This window comes from Bremia lactucae, linkage group LG12 (assembly GCF_004359215.1).
Source record: "Bremia lactucae strain SF5 linkage group LG12, whole genome shotgun sequence".
Taxonomy (NCBI): Eukaryota; Oomycota; class Peronosporomycetes; order Peronosporales; family Peronosporaceae; genus Bremia; species Bremia lactucae.
This window is the reverse complement of record NC_090621.1, coordinates 3,595,834-3,611,591: the sequence shown is the minus strand read 5'-3', so window position 1 is coordinate 3,611,591 and position 15,758 is coordinate 3,595,834. Positions and strand designations below refer to the sequence as shown.

Sequence of the window (15,758 nt, the reverse complement as noted above, 5' to 3'; positions counted from 1 at the left end):
ACGATAAACCCCGTTACAGCTAAGACTTAGAACCTTCCTCTGCACGTCGTGCACGTGAATTGGTCGAGGCACCGAGGCACCCCACCTTCACTGTAGTCAGTGTAGGTTGACTAGTACTGTTATCAGTACTACCAAAGGGTGTGTCCCATTACACCTTGTCGCACTTCGTAGTGCGTTCAACGGCCTACGCACGTTTTATCCAACCTTAGCATGTTGGATGAAGACGGGATGAGCTTTTAAGCCCCTCAAGAAGGCTACCCCACAACGCGTAATAGATTCACTCATTTGAGTGACCTTGAATGGAGAGCGATCGAACGCATGAGTTCGGTCGTAGTTGGGCCAGCCATGGCACCATGTTGTTCACTCTGAACCCAGATGAACAACATGCGGCTATATCCGAGCTCATACAACATGAGCTCGACAAAACCCGAGCAAAAGTAGGCTTGAATCATTAGCAATGCTCTCAACAGACGGAGGTGTTGAGGGAATAGGGTACTCAACAGTTAGAACTGTCGAGACAGCAGCATTTACATAATGCTAGCGGGCCGACACATTCGCGTCGACCCGAAAGCTTAAAGATCGAAATCTCTGAGCTTAAGGCAGTCAAAGGCGACTCCCGTTCAAGATGGCTCGTCTGATTAGACGACACCATTGAAGCTCGCCGCATCAAAGTTGATGCGACGAAAGTGGAATTTGGCAAGCCGGGCCGGCCAAATCTTGGGCTTTAAGAAAAAACTCAATACAATTTTAATCTTATTTTATAATACGCTTCACGACCCTTTGGTTTTTGAGTCGTTTAAGGTGTTTAAGACCCGGCTCAGACAAACATTTGAGCCGCCACGTGCGGAATTCAAGACTCAAGCCGATCTTTCGGATTTGAAAAAGGGCAAGCGGGACCTTCACGCGTATGCCCAGCATGCACAATTCCTGGTTAGCTGTACCGTGAGTCGTCCAACTGATGAAAAACACAGGTAACTGTGTTTATTAAAGGTCTTGCAGACGGTCCTGTTTAGGCTCAACATATTCCGGCTTGATTTAGAGTCGCTCGACCTAGCGATCTCTACAGCTGGACAGAGGGACTTCGTTCTTAAGCATGCTTTCGTTCACTCTGGAGCTAATCGTCCTCCGGGCGACAAGAAAACGGAGATCCAGAACTATGGACCTCTCTTATGTAAAGAGCGAGAAGAATCGCTCTTCAAGGGGTCGTCAAAATACGTTTGAGTTGGTGCAGAGCGCCCTACTGATCAACGTCAAAAGAAGTTCCAGGTGTTGTGGCATGCACCAAATGTTTGATGTCAAACTCTGCCATCGGCAAGAACTCACTCCAGCTCGATAACGAGTGGACGTTACCTCAAAGTATTACCTCCAAGACAAGATATACACATTCTGTCGGACCATTTCTTTCAGGATGGTCAGAAGTAGAAATTTTCAACCGTGTTCCAAGTGATTGCCAAAACTCGGGGTCTCGATCCAATACCAATTCACCGGGTAACCCGTGGAGATGTAACATCGTGACGACAAAGACACGATCTCAGTTGATGGCTGTAATTGACCATCTTGCTAAACGAACTCATGAAAATACTAATTCTTGAAGCGGCTCCAGGAAATCCGAAGACAAAGTCTATTCATACGGACTGCCAACTGACAGCCGCATCAATAGACTTTGTCTTCGGCCGGAATAGGCAGAGTTGTAATGGAGCACGGGAATGAAGAACCAGGCTTGATTCGTTAACAAATCTCGCACGTATGTACTTGCAAACGAATTCAGACTGGCGAAGCCAGTAGAAGTCGCGACATACTGTGATGTATGTCTTCTCTCGTTCGCGAAATTCACTTGTTGGTATTCATACATGATGCGTAGACGCAAATCATTGTGAGTGGGGATAAGGATACGAGGCGTGTCGCCAGCAATGGCTGTAGAATACAGTTGACCATTGCGTGTTGTGTATCGATCCGACAAAGATCGAGCAATGGCGACAACCTCTTAAAGATTAGATGGTGAATTCCTGACTTTGTCTCCTCCATTCGCTCTTCTGACGTCGTCAAGTGATGTTGACATTGGAACACTTGAAATGAGTGTTGCAACGGAAAAATTATCCACACTGCTGTTTGGCGAAAACGGGTCAAAATGAGGCCGGCTCAAAAGTGCGCATATGCGACGACATTACGTCGTCCTGTTTTATATTCTACGAGGAAGTTATACTACGCGAAGAAAGACAACCATCTCGCCATTCTTTGTGAGAAATCTGGACTGTTTACAGCCATGCGTAAAGACGCATGGTCCGTATTAACAGTGAACGGTCTATCTCCCAAGAGATAGACGCTGAACTTAGCCAGTGCATATCTCATGGCAAGGAATTTGTCTTGTCATGCACTGCGTATTGCGTTCGGCTAGTTGAAGCTGACGCGACTGATAGCAGTCGACGCGCTCTGCGCCGTCTGTGTCATAAAGCATTAACGCACAGCCAATTGCATAATTGCTGGCGTCATAGGTCACATGAAATGGTCTGTCTAGGTCCGCAACCGTTAGAAGTGGCGATTGCATCAAGCTTTGCTTAATACTTCTCAAAGGAACGCTGCCAATCAGGGTTCCATGACCAATTTACATTTTCCCTCAATAAAAAAGAGAGATGAACTGTCATTTCGGCATAATTGCGGGGGTACTTGTATAAGTACGCCGCTAAGCCGAGGAACTTTCAAAGTCCCTTTACATCCACTGGCACATAATCGCCTTTATCTTTTCAGAATCGGGGCGTACACCGTATTTACTATCGATGCACCCAAGAAGTGTTTATTCGCTTGCAACGATATAGACCTCTTAAGTATTGCATAAAACTTATAATTGTAAGTGCGTTTTGGATTTGGGTGAGTTATACTTGATCGTCCAAATTTCTGCTCATGGCTTGGCTATGAACGAAGCCATCATCAAAATGACTTGGAGCGAAATCGCGCATTGATGTTAACAGATTGATTACACATCTGTAGAATGTTGCGGGGGCATTATTGAGGACCTGTGGCATTTACAGCTGCTTACTGGCATAATGATCTGATAGAATTTCTTCATCAGGTCCATTGACGAAAAGATGTTACTCTTTGACAAACCAACAATGATTACGTTTTTTCGTGATATCGGCGTTTAAGCCGGTACCGTTGCAGCGTTCAACATATTGAACGCATCCACAATCTGTCTCCATCCTGTTGCTTGCGTACACAGAAGGTGGGAGAGCTATTTGGGGAGGTTGACTCTCTCACATGGTCCGCTGCTAAGCGATCGGCAAAGAACTTGTCGGTAAATAATACTTATTGAAGAGACAGTGGCCGCAGCTTCATGACACAGTATCTCGAATCTGATATCAGGTCTCGTGTCTTGTGCCTTTATCCTTAGGCAACTCGCGTGGTATCGTATACATTTTTGAATTTGACCAATTTTAAAAAAAAAGGATTCATTTTCAACGCCTCTCAAGATAAAAACGTAACAAACGTATCCGCGGTGAGGAGACTCGTTCAATCCGCGTCTCTTCACCGCGGATACTTTCGTCCATTGATGAATTACTGAGAACTCGTTCCTTTGTACGAAATACCATCGATGCCAAAATATCGGCCATGTTCTCCTTTACAGAGAGAAGTATGCAGATCTGCTTGACTTTCTCACTACGCAGATCGCGCAAAAACCGTTTTGTTGTAAGCGTTGACAATTGAGTAATTCCGAAGATAACTTCGGGAGCTTTATCTAGTAAACTGTATAAGCGCCTAAACTTTATCCGCTGTTAGCTGAGACATTCATGTCTCGGTTTCTTTATGGGAACGTATTATGAAAGGTTCCTGGGAACTTCCTCAGATCCCTCGGGACTTCTTCCCTAAGTATTTTGGGTCTTATTTCTCATATATTTGAGGAGTACCCTCTTCAATTACCCCTCGAGCTATGGTTGCGCGACCACAGCGAGATCTTCTACGATCGACTCTTCAGTCGACTTAAGATTTTTTCACTTTCGCACATTATTGACAGGCGTTTAAACTTCCTTAGATGTTGCTCTCTAAACAAACACCCTTTTCTGGTCGACTCGACTTATTTAAGTGGTGGACATTCGACGATGCTATGCTTCTGAACACCTAATCCATACCAGGATGGTAGGCCTTTGACGGTGCTGGTGCTCGTGCACAGCCGTCGAAATCCAATCTCGCAGTTTGATGGATTGTAGCACTGAGGTTTTGTGCAGTCGTACTATCGACCGAACCGCAAGTGAGGCCATCGCACCCACCTGAGAACATCCACACGCTTGTGAACGCTTCGAGGCGTTCGTCGAATGGCCATCTGATGAATGAGAGGCAGACATCGTACGGCTTGATGCTGCCAGTTTATGCATGACTTGTATTACTTAAGCCATGGTAATCCTAAATTGACATCAAATGTCATCCAAATCTAATATGATGGTCGTACTCTTTACCCTTTAACGTGCATTGGATAGCAACTACACGTTTCTTTACTGTTACAGATGCGCCTGTTGCTAGGCGCACTGTCGTCCTCATTATAAGTGTATCACGCTCAACGAACTCGAGCTTACGATCTTGTAGCGATTGGCGTCGAATGATTTTTTGACGCCAAACAATCGACAAAGGACTTTAGTGGCAATCTGCCACTTTCCACTTGGTTTGAATGGTGATTAGGTTAGCCTTATTACCAGGAAAATTAATTCACAATATTTCTGTTAGGAGCAACTTCACCAAGACTCCTCCATTTTTTCTGGACATTGCTGTATCAGTAGGGCGACCCACGCCTACTGACCCCACGACCATTTAGACGATTCGCCTGGCCGTTGTGATTTCGCAACAGCGTTGGACCGCGTCCTCCGCTATTCTATCCGGGGGGTCATCGTTCCTCTTAGTGTTTCAAGGCACTGAGCGTGAGGCACTATATTTATAGGCGTAGTGCTCTGTCTTTTGACAGCAATTGCGTCTTTTCAATCGTTTGTGACTAGTGGAGCGAGGTTTCTCGCTTCTACACGTGAAAGGTTCATTGGTTTAAGACCTGCGACTTCTTGTCGTCTGTTTGAACGATAAGCACCATAATGAAACAAAGCCTGTTTTAGGCTGAAATCCTCCTGTTCCGCTATAAAGATTGCCCGATGTAGCATCTAATCTTCGAGGTGGAACAGATGAATCTTGACGGGGGTATCCGCAAGATCCCTGATGAACACAGTAACGTATGTTTGTTCATCAATCGGATGACGCATAATAAAACTTACTAGGTATCGTGCATGGCGGGCATAAGCGTAAATGTCACGCTTGTCTTGCTTCGAATCAAGGAGCTCTGCTCGACCCCGTGGCGGCTCAAGTGTTTGCCTGCGCCGGGTCTTGAAGACCTTACACGACCCAAATATATATGGATCGTAAAGCTTGAGCTGTAAGGGCCAAGATGTGACGTCCGGCAAAGTTGGACATGCCAGACTTCACTATCGTCGCATCGTTATTGATGCGGCGAGCTTGGATGGCATCATCTACGGCGACGAAAAAATATATCCTAGCAAGGCGTCGAGTTCATTTTGTATGCAATCGAAAATATCCGCATGTTGATCATTCTTTTGTATGGCGAATAACAAAGCACCAACGACTGACATACCTACGGTCGAGGTCATTCGTTCGATCGCTTCCATTCGAAGTCACTAAAGTGAGCGAAACTGGTCGGTCTAATTACTTTTTTTAAGTAATTGACCATCCCTTTAAGCACACAAAGTGTACTTGACGGGGACTGTGTAACATTAGGGTAATTTAAGCTCATTACACCACATGTAACTTATATATGCTTTTCGCGATTCACAGGTGTACAAAAGTATAATTTTATTTTTAGATGAATGGATACTTATGAGTGTTAACAATTTAATATAATTAAATTACGAAAAAAGCTTATCCTTTTAAAATAAATCGATGGAGCCGGTATAGCCACAGACCTCTTTCGGTATTGCCACACACCTTTCGGTATTGCCCCATATATACTCCTGATTCTTACGGAGGTAATGACTACGATTTTATTGGACCTTTGTCGCTTAAAATCTATAAAAGCGGGTATTATACCGCATGTCTCCTGCTGTTTAACCGTTCCAAAATAATTTTGGCAACGTCTCTAGAAGAAAATATCAATGAGTACTAGTAATTTTACCTTTAATATTATTAATAAATGCAAATGACAAATTGAATTAAACTATCTATTTTTCAGTGATAGTGAACGCAACATTGACTTGGTCGAGTGAACTTGCAAATTGATGTTCCAAGCGGCACAAGTTTTTATTTAAATTTGTAAAACAAGCCGATTGAGGCATTTCACTGTCATTAATAGCCAGATCAATCACAAATAATACGTTGTATTATTGTCCATCACTCATTTCTTTCTTAAAAATGCGTTTTCAACCAATCCCCTAATTAATATTTTAACCAACGAAACGTCGCGTTCGATGCATTTCTCATGGCCGAGTACGGCGTCTTGTGCCGCTACTTTTTCCAGCAAATGCTGGTAGAGGGGAATGGCGCGCGTTCGGAAGTGCTTGGATCCTCGTTTCTGTTATCCTCACACCCCACGCTGGCCGAAATGCGTTGTAAATTCCCATTCAGAGGGTTATACCATTTTCGACTTAAAGTTGTGCAGTCGGATGCTTCGCTTCGGTACCTCTGGAAGGATTTGATTGACGAGGAGCAAGCGCTCCCTGTCACTGAAGCGGGCGAAATTTGCGTGAAAGTATTGCAAGTAGCGCCAAGTGACGAAAGAGATCGGGCACATGCGATTCATAGAAACCTTATCGACGTGGCCGAAGATCGACAATATCACGCCTTTTTCAATTGGCAGAGCAAACTTCACGCAGAAGGGTATTCCATGCCTCAGCCACAGCATTTCATGCATCAAGATGTAGGCCGTGTCTTTATTGAAGTTAAGAAAGCACTGACGTCGAAGATGAAAGGATCGACAATGGCCCAGACACTGCAGAAACACTCTGCACACATGTGGGAGAAGGTTGCAGCCGCTACAGGAGTGAGTGGTGGACCAAGTGATGCACCACCGACGGCGGAAGCATTAGCACATCTTGCGAAGCTTATTGGTGCCATGAAGACTCCTTTGCACCCTGGAAACCACGAACATGTGAATCTACTACGGCGACTATGGACCTCCTGTTTTGACGCGCAGCCATTTCGATTGACCAGCCTCGAGTGGAACCGCCTGGGATTCCAGCATGGCGATCCTATGCGTGAAATGCAGTTCCTGCTTCCATTGCAGAGTCTCGTGTTTTTTCACGAGGCTTATCGCACTGTTGCGTTGCCTATTTTGAATGACCAGAATGGACCAGAGGCGTTTGCATACGTGCTCGTGGGCTCCGAGATCACTCAAGTGCTTGCGGAAATTCTGCAGCTAAGAGATGGGGGCTGCTTGGGCTTGGAACGTCCATTCTGGCGGCTTTTTGAGGACCCCATGGCCTTCTATGAGCTCTACTGTCTTGCCTTTCGTTCTTTTAACGCCTCGTGGAAACAAAATTCTACCACCTCATTGGACATTAATGGTCACATTAATAATGTCGCGAACTTTGCGCAAAAGTTGCTTGGTCGTGGCCCTATTAACATCCCGAGTCTCGTTGAGCAAGCCAAACAAATGCAGAATTGGTAGACAAAACGATCACCAGATGAATATTTTCTTCAGTTATTTCGATTTTCGCATTAGCTAAAGGTATCGTCCATACAAAACTATTGCACTTTTCGTACGTGAAGCCTTTGGTAGTCTCCACCACGTCACGTCGTAATTGCACCTACGTCACTAAGGAAGCCAAAGTTTGGGCGTCTAGGCGTCATAAGACCTTGCACCCCTCGCAACTCCTTCGATATGTTAGGTGTTTTCTTTTTCTAATCGATAGTAGCCACAGAGCACGCTTGGTCCCTTTATTGAATTAATCACGAGTCCCTAACACTGTAACTTTCTCGTGAGCGAGCCAAAGAGCGCTGTCGCTCTATGGCCAACAAAGACGGCCATAGCTACAATCTGCAAGATTGGCTATATTTGTAATGGTCCTATGCTGTGTAACGTCCAAGGACAGTAGCTGTTTCTTACAGTGTCATACTCAAGTGACGTTACTTTAATAGACACAAATGGTGTCCGATGACGAGTTTGAGTACTCTGCTGACGAATTAGACGACGACGACGTGGACTGGGAAGACGTCACTGCGTCGCAACAGACCGCCAATAGCGCAGCTCTAGTGGTCCACGAGACTGCCATTCATCCAGACGTTCAATCCAATGATGCGCCGCAAATTGACTGGGACGAGGTCAATCGCGCACTAGCAGAGCACGATGTAGCATCTGCTACGCGCAAAAAGCGTCGGCCTCCCATGCGGCTTACAAAAGAGGAAAAACATCGCGAGAAGGCGCTCCACCAGACGCATTTATTGCTATTGCTAGCCACGCGCATCAAATGGATGCAACTCAGTCGTTCGCATCTCTTGCAAGGGCTTTTACTGTCGCTCTCAACCACCAGCGCCCTTGATTTATATGCCAGCGTGAGAGAGCAGCCGCTCTCGTACTCGCTAATGCTGCTCATTCGATGGTTTCATCAAGAGTTTCAAGTCATAAAGGAAGACTCTTTCCAAGGTGAAAAAATGACCGATAATGGTTTATTAAACGTCTTTTTCACTCGAAAAGGACACGCACGTGAGGTAACAGTGCTCTTTGCGGCCTTGTGTGGCGCTTTTCAGCTTCGTTATCGTCTCACAAGTGCCTTAAACCCGGTGCTCATTCAGCGCAGTCAAGTCTTCGAGTCGACTTTTCGACCCGAAAACAACAACAAGCGACAACGAGTTACAACACAAAGGCGAAAAGACAAAAAGGAACGTGAATGTGAAAACGAACTAAAAGGAAAGACACCCGTAGCGTTAACTCGAGAGCTGTTGTGGTGTGAGGTGCTCGACGAAGCGACAAGGACGTGGAGGCATGTGGATGTCATTCATCGCTACGTGGATCAACCGGAGCAAGTCGAAACGCTCCAAGGCCAAGCAGCACGGCTCTCGTACGTCCTGAGTGTCCAGGACAATGGCCTGCTCGTGGATGTGACTTCACGATATACTGCGCAATGGAGCAAAAGCATCAACTTGCGACTAGCACACACGTGGCTTCAAGACGTCGTCGAACGTGCGAATAACGATACAAAGGACGAGCGTATGGTATTAAAAGACACGGAAGCTGTTTGCCAGAAAGAAATCAAGCAACTCGAGCAGCTCAAGCTGGCCGAAGGCATGCCCACGAGTCTCGAAGGGTTTAAAAAACACCATTTGTACGTGCTTGAGCGGCACTTGACCCAATTTGAAAGCCTCTATCCGCGCCATGTCGTTGGGCTTTTCAATGGGCAGCCTGTGTTTCGACGTGAACACGTGCAGCCGCTTCAATCAGCTTTTAAATGGCGTCGTTGTGGTCGCGTAGTGAAAGAAAGCGAGCGCCATTGTCCTGCAAAGTGGCACTCTCGAAGCAATTCTTTAGTTCATGCAAGTAGTGTAGACGAAGATTCACAGACCGTAAAGGACTCGTTGGTAGCGTTATTTGGACAATGGCAAACGATTGCGATTGAGCGTCCCGAGCTTATTGATGGTTACGTGCCAAAGAATAAATACGGCAACATTGAACTCTGGAGTCCTGCTCATATTCCGAAATGCGCTGTGCATTTACGTTTGCCTCGAATCGATAGTATTGCCACGTCTTTAGGCATTGATTACGCCCCTGCCGTCGTGGGATTTGCAGTTCGCAATGGCCGTCCCATGCCAAAGATATCGGGCATCGTAGTCGCGCAAATTCACGAAGCCACGCTGCGAGATGCCCACGCGGTGCAGCAGCAACATACGATTGATAAAGCAATCGATTGGAATCAGAAACTCGTGCTTCGACGCTGGGCAAAGCTCGTAAAGCGCTTGCTATTGCGGCAGCGACTTGACGAGGATTATGGTGCGGTATGATGATTCAGTTGACTTTTTCAAAAAAATAAAGTGTCGATTTTCGCTTTTTCCATTTATTATTTTTTTTAGTGCTACATAAACAGGATGCCACGACTTGCAGTGTCGCTACCGAAACGCGTGCGCTGTTGTCTCGCCTACTACTGCACGCGTACTCAATGGCAATACAAAATGGCAAATGGACCAAATTTAAACGATTTTCGTAGCCATGTTGTCGCTCAAGAAAAAGAAATTCAATCCATAGATTCACGGCAGCAGATCCATCAATTTCTAAAAGAACTTCGCGAGGCGGTACGACGTACAATGTCTTTTATGATTGGATGAAAAGATCTGATACGCTTAAGTGAAAAATAATTCGTTTATTTGTAGCCGCACAGTAAAACAGTGCAACTTCGAGACAGATTTGGTCGATCGCATACTTATTTACGCATCTCTCTAACAGAACGATGCAATTTGCGCTGTCGGTATTGCATGCCGAAAGATGGAGTCACGCTGCAGCCAATTGAGGACCTTTTAAGCACGTCAGAAATTGTCCGATTGGCAAAATTGTTTGCCTCTTCGGGTGTTACAAGGATTCGACTCACCGGTGGCGAACCACTTTTGCGACGAGATGTAGTGGATCTTGTGGCTCAGTTACGAGAAATCCCGGGCATCGAGTCCGTGGGCATCACAACCAATGGCATAATGCTGCAAAATAAATTACTCGCGTTAAAAAAGGCCGGTCTTGATCGGCTGAATATCAGTCTAGATACGCTCAAGCCCGATGTTTTCGCACACATCACGAGGCGACAAGGGTTTTCGCGAGTAATGAGTTCAATTTTAGACGCACAGACTCAAGGCTTCTTTCCACTTAAAATTAATGCAGTAGTGCAACGGAATTTAAATTTAAATGAAGTGGCAAACTTTGTGGCCTTTACAGAGCTCAACGCAGTTGATGTGCGGTTTATTGAGTGGATGCCATTTGATAGCAACCGTTGGAATGACGATAATTTCGTCTCGTATAAAGAAATGCTGGAAAGTATTCGAAAAAAGTTTTCCGTTTTAGAAAAATTGGTTGACGGACCAAATGATACATCGAAAGCCTATACTGTTCCTGGGTTTAAAGGCCAATTTGGCTTTATTACATCAATGAGCGAGCATTTCTGTAGCTCATGCAATCGGCTTCGTTTGACTGCCGATGGAAAGTTAAAGGTTTGCCTATTTGGGAACACGGAGGTTAGTTTGAGAGACGCAATACGAGATGGAGTCGCCGATGACGACATTCGTGCCATTATTAATGCAGCCGTGATGCGCAAGAAATTTGCACTTGGTGGACATGGAGATATGTATGAATTGTCAAAGGCAAAGAATCGTCCCATGATTCTCATCGGAGGATAGACGCCTTTGGCAGCGGTGACGCACATGAGCGACACGAGTTGACCGTGTAGATTTTAATTTCGTTGAAAGTTGCCAACGAAGCAAACATGTTTTTTTTAGTGAATGAGAAGAGTAAAAAAAAAAGATAATTTTTTGTATGCATCAAAATCCATAACAAATTCATTTATGTCTTATGTACGCTCTTCTCCTATATAGTCAGTAAAACTGCAGCTTCACATGAGACTGTTACGACCGTTGGTGTTGATAGTGCAGTCGCTGGTGGTAAGCAGTGCTTCTCCCGTGTGGCAGCATTCATTTCCACTCGACCAAGCACCAAGTCCGATCATAGTCTCTTCTTTATCATCCGATGGCGCCGGCTTTCTTTACAACGAAACCACAGCGCTGTATCTAGCGCACGTGACGTCGATATCCTACTGCCAGAGTCGGCACATTATTGAATGGAATTGCCAGCCGTGTGCGTTTGTCCGACCTCTCGTGGGCGTGACGGTCTTCGAAGATACCAAAGACAATTTTCAAGGCCTAGTGGGTTACTCGGAGCTTTATGACGCCATAGTCATCGCTTTTCGAGGCAGTATGGACGTCACTAATTGGCTAGACAATCTTACATTTATAAAAACACGCGCCTACGTGCACTTTCCTAGTGTAATGGTCCATGAGGGGTTCTACTGGGCCTATCGTTCTGTGGCTTTACAAGTCACGAAAGCACTGCACAAGCTTCAGAAGGAGCACCCATTTGCCTCGCTCATGGTCACAGGCCACTCTCTGGGAGGAGCCGTTGCGACCATCTGCGCCTTTGAGCTCGAATACATTGAAAAGATCTCGGTAAAAGCATTGTACACCTTTGGCAATCCTCGCGTTGGCAACATACATTTTAGTTTAAAAATGAAAAACACGTCTATGGACTCAGTACGTGTGACGCACTTTCGAGACATTGTGCCGCACTTACCGCCCACGTGGACTGGATTCAAGCACACAGTTGAGGAGGTAACATTTTAAATGTGTGACGAAGGTAAATGATATTGACTCGTTGTGTCATTCCTGCTTAGATTTTTTACGACCAATTCTCCGCAACGTATCGCAACTGTAGTGCTACCAATGGCGAAGACCCAACGTGCTCGAATTCTTGCTCCCCATTCAGCTGTACGAGCATTGTGGACCACCTCACGTACTTAAACATAACGATGAGCCATCTCATCTGCTAAAAAAAAATACAATTATTTTCATATAAAAATTTTCGATTCCGAGAATAGCATGCAACTGCAACTCTTGGAACGCAGACAATAAAAGGCTATTTTAATCCACATTACTAAACGGTTTGAAACTGAAGTCATTAACTACTTTCACTCTTGATTGAAATGTCGATGCGAAAGGCTCTAGGACTGAATTTGCAAACTTCGGTTGTGCAGGACAATGTTCCAATAGAGGTTGCAGCCGGTCTATTTGTAGGCTCAATTCACGCGTCTTTCAACCTTGAAGCTCTCAAAGCCAGCAGAATTTCACACGTTCTGAATCTTGCAGGCAGCACTGTGGCTTTTCCAAATGATTTTACCTACTTGAGTCTTTCGATTCGTGACAAGGAGTATGCAAACTTGTTGAGTTGCCTCCCGATCGCTGCCGTATTTATTAATGCTGGATTGAACGACGGTGGCGTCTTAATTCACTGTTCTGGAGGGCGATCGAGGTCGCCTGCAGTTGCAATGGCATTTTTAATGATGAAGCAGCAGCTATCGTACTCATTTATTTTAGCCCATCTTAAGTCTCTGCGCCCTATAATCAGTCTTAATGCTGGATTTGATGCTCAACTCAAGTGTCTTGAAACTGCTTGTGGAAACGTATTCGTTGCTAATCAGCATGTTTTAAAGGCTCGATTGGCTCATTTGAGTCATCAGTTCGAGAATGGTGAGCTTAAAAGCGTAGTAGTGAAAACGCGTCATTTGTCACGGCCCACAGATAACGTAGCATCTTCAGTATTAATATCAAAGAACGGAAGGCTCTTATCCGGATGTGACAAGCGCGGTATGATAGGAGAGCGCGTGCCAAGTGGATTTTACCTTTCGATGCGTCCAGGCTCTGATCCTATTAATGACAGAGCTAAAAAGACGTCTTCTCTTTCTTTTATACCAGCGTTACGATCAATGGGAACAATATTTGGTTGTCAGTGTTGTGGCGAAGCGCTGTTTTGTGCCGGTGCCATCATTTCTCCTCACAACATTGCAAAACTGATGTATCAAGCCGACACTTGTCAAGATAACTTGCGGTTTCTGGAAGCTTTGCAAGGGCAACAAGGGAACACTAGAAATGTTTTGATTGCCGAGAAGCATCACGGTGCAGGGAAAGGAACAACAAAGCCATTTCTGTCGAAGCTGCGATTGAAGCCCCACAGTCCTAGTTTGACCGAAAAAGAGAACGTACGTGCATGTTCTTACCCAATATCGACCACACAACAAGATGCGCCTCTTACAGAGCCTGATTCCTCACATTTCGACAATCAATTTGAATTGAAGTCACTTCAGCAAGCTTCGGATAAGGGTAATAGCTCAAATCTATTGACACTGTCTCCAACTGAACTTAGAGAAGAGCTTGAAAAGAAGTCTGGCGGTGCACTATGGCGCTCCTTTTCTTCCTTTAAAAGCCCAAAGCGAACATGTTATGCTGCAATTGAATCGAAGAAATTCAATACACAGCTTAATTGTACTCAACTGTCAAAGCCCTCAATATTGACAGCTTCAGATAGGCAGTCATATACAGAGATGGAATCTTCCGCCTACGCAGTATTTCTTAAACAAAATGCAATCGAATGGAATAGGAACATGCGGCAGCTTTTAGACGTCAGTAACATGAAAACGTCTTCGAAACGTAGTCAGTCCACATTTGACCAATTAAAAGCTTTACTGGACGAAGATTTGACAGTATGGTTGAGTCTGAATGACTGTCATGAGTGGCACGTCGAACCTCAAGTATGGGCAATTGGCCAAGCCTCTGGACATTCAGAGGGAGACATTCAGTGTCCAAGAGAAGCATGTAGGGCTATTGTTGGCGAGTGGCGGTGGAACGGATCAAGGTACGGTCTTACTCTCCTCTACTATTATACTTGATGGCTAATACTTTGTTATTTTTGTTACGCCTCAGCAATGATTGTGGTGATAGTGTTGCACCCGCGTTCGTTATGAAGAAAAGCGCTGTGTGTGTTCTCGGCAACATGATTTCCAATCCGTTATAGTAGGATCATATAGACAATGCTAAAATACAAAAGCACTTAGGTCACCTTTCAGGTGACCAAATATTCTTTTCGAGTAAGGTGTCATATATGTCAGTGTGGGAAGTGAAAAAAGAGGGATCCCACTAAAACTGAATAAAAGCACAAAATCTGAAAATACGTATTTTATTGATGTAATGCTCCATGTCGAGAGTCACGACCCGTTTGTTTGTGACAGCTACTACAAAAAATATTGGTCACGACTCGTTGCGTCATAAAATTAAATTTCCACCAAATGTGAATATTGTAACAAGGCACTCAAATTCAGAAAACAAAAATGAGATTAAATTCAAAGACGCAGGACATACAAAGTGTAACGGGATGTATCGTTACAGGAAATGAACACTTAAAAGTTGTTAATCAATATAACATCTTAAAGGTAGGTAATATTTGGAGAATATTACTTTACATGGTAATATTCTAAAAGCTTATTCATTGGTAGATATAAAACATAATTGTAACGGGGTAAATCGCTACATGCAATTAACACTTAAAGGTTGTTAATTAATATATTATCTAAAAGGTAGATAATATTTGGAGGATATTACTTTATATAGTAATGTTCAGAACTCTTATCCATAAATAGGTATATACCATTATATCTATTTATTTCGCAGACTAATCAGCTGTAGAGATAAACAAAGAGAGATACAGATAAGACAAAGATAAGAATTCAATTACATGTTTAGTATTAGATTATGATAAAGTTGGCATTTACAAGATAGAAAGAGAGACACTTAATTAAATTTATAAAGTTTTCATTATACCCTCTTTAAGCAAGTTACCTTAAAGAGAAGTCTTCCTCTGCACGTACTAGTGTACGATAAATAACGTAGCGCACCACTTGCAACTGAAGCAGTGCGAAGTGGACTTGTACTAAAGCAGTACAAATCGCAGTGCCCCAATACACCTGGTAGCACTTTGTAGTCCGTCCAAGGACCACATTTTCCACATCTAACATGGACATGTTAGATGATGGTGGGAATACGCATCACTTTCCCGTGAAAGCTACTCCTTTTTAAGTGATATAGAAAGGAGTGCGGTCGAATGAGTTCGACCGTAGGAAACGATGCAGTCCAATTTGGACAGAGATAGCCTCCATTCAGCCATCGCCAAGTTCATACAACATGTTCTTGACGAGATGAAGGCCAAGTAG

The 15,758-nt window shown here is 44.4% G+C and overlaps 3 protein-coding genes across 3 annotated transcripts; all 3 read left to right on the top strand.

Moving 5' to 3' along the window:
* Positions 1 to 6,457: 6,457 nt before the first annotated feature.
* On the top strand, positions 6,458 to 7,645 carry CCR75_008595 (uncharacterized protein; the record flags this gene model as incomplete). The annotated part of the gene is made up of 1 exon (XM_067966647.1): positions 6,458 to 7,645. One exon carries the CDS (start codon positions 6,458 to 6,460, stop codon positions 7,643 to 7,645), a length of 1,188 nt encoding a protein of 395 aa, XP_067820907.1.
* Positions 7,646 to 8,121: 476 nt separating this feature from the next.
* CCR75_008594 (uncharacterized protein) lies at positions 8,122 to 11,346 on the top strand (the record flags this gene model as incomplete). The annotated part of the gene is made up of 3 exons (XM_067966646.1): positions 8,122 to 9,966; positions 10,042 to 10,260; positions 10,339 to 11,346. The coding sequence occupies 3 exons, from the start codon at positions 8,122 to 8,124 to the stop codon at positions 11,344 to 11,346; spliced, it is 3,072 nt and encodes a 1,023-aa protein (XP_067820908.1).
* A 135-nt stretch (positions 11,347 to 11,481) lies between these two features.
* CCR75_008593 (uncharacterized protein) lies at positions 11,482 to 14,726 on the top strand. Its single transcript, XM_067966645.1, has 4 exons — positions 11,482 to 12,330; positions 12,393 to 12,497; positions 12,717 to 14,407; positions 14,476 to 14,726. Exons 1-4 carry the CDS (start codon positions 11,563 to 11,565, stop codon positions 14,564 to 14,566), a joined length of 2,655 nt encoding a protein of 884 aa, XP_067820910.1. The 5' UTR covers positions 11,482 to 11,562; the 3' UTR covers positions 14,567 to 14,726.
* Positions 14,727 to 15,758: the final 1,032 nt, after the last annotated feature.

Coding starts and splice junctions, on each gene's coding strand:
- CCR75_008593 (XM_067966645.1), top strand. CDS start 11,563: ATGAGACTGTTACGACCGTTGGTGTTGATAGTGCAGTCGCTGGTGGTA. Junction 12,331..12,392: donor TCAAGCACACAGTTGAGGAG/GTAACATTTTAA, acceptor ATTCCTGCTTAG/ATTTTTTACGACCAATTCTC. Junction 12,498..12,716: donor CATTCAGCTGTACGAGCATT/GTGGACCACCTC, acceptor TCGATGCGAAAG/GCTCTAGGACTGAATTTGCA.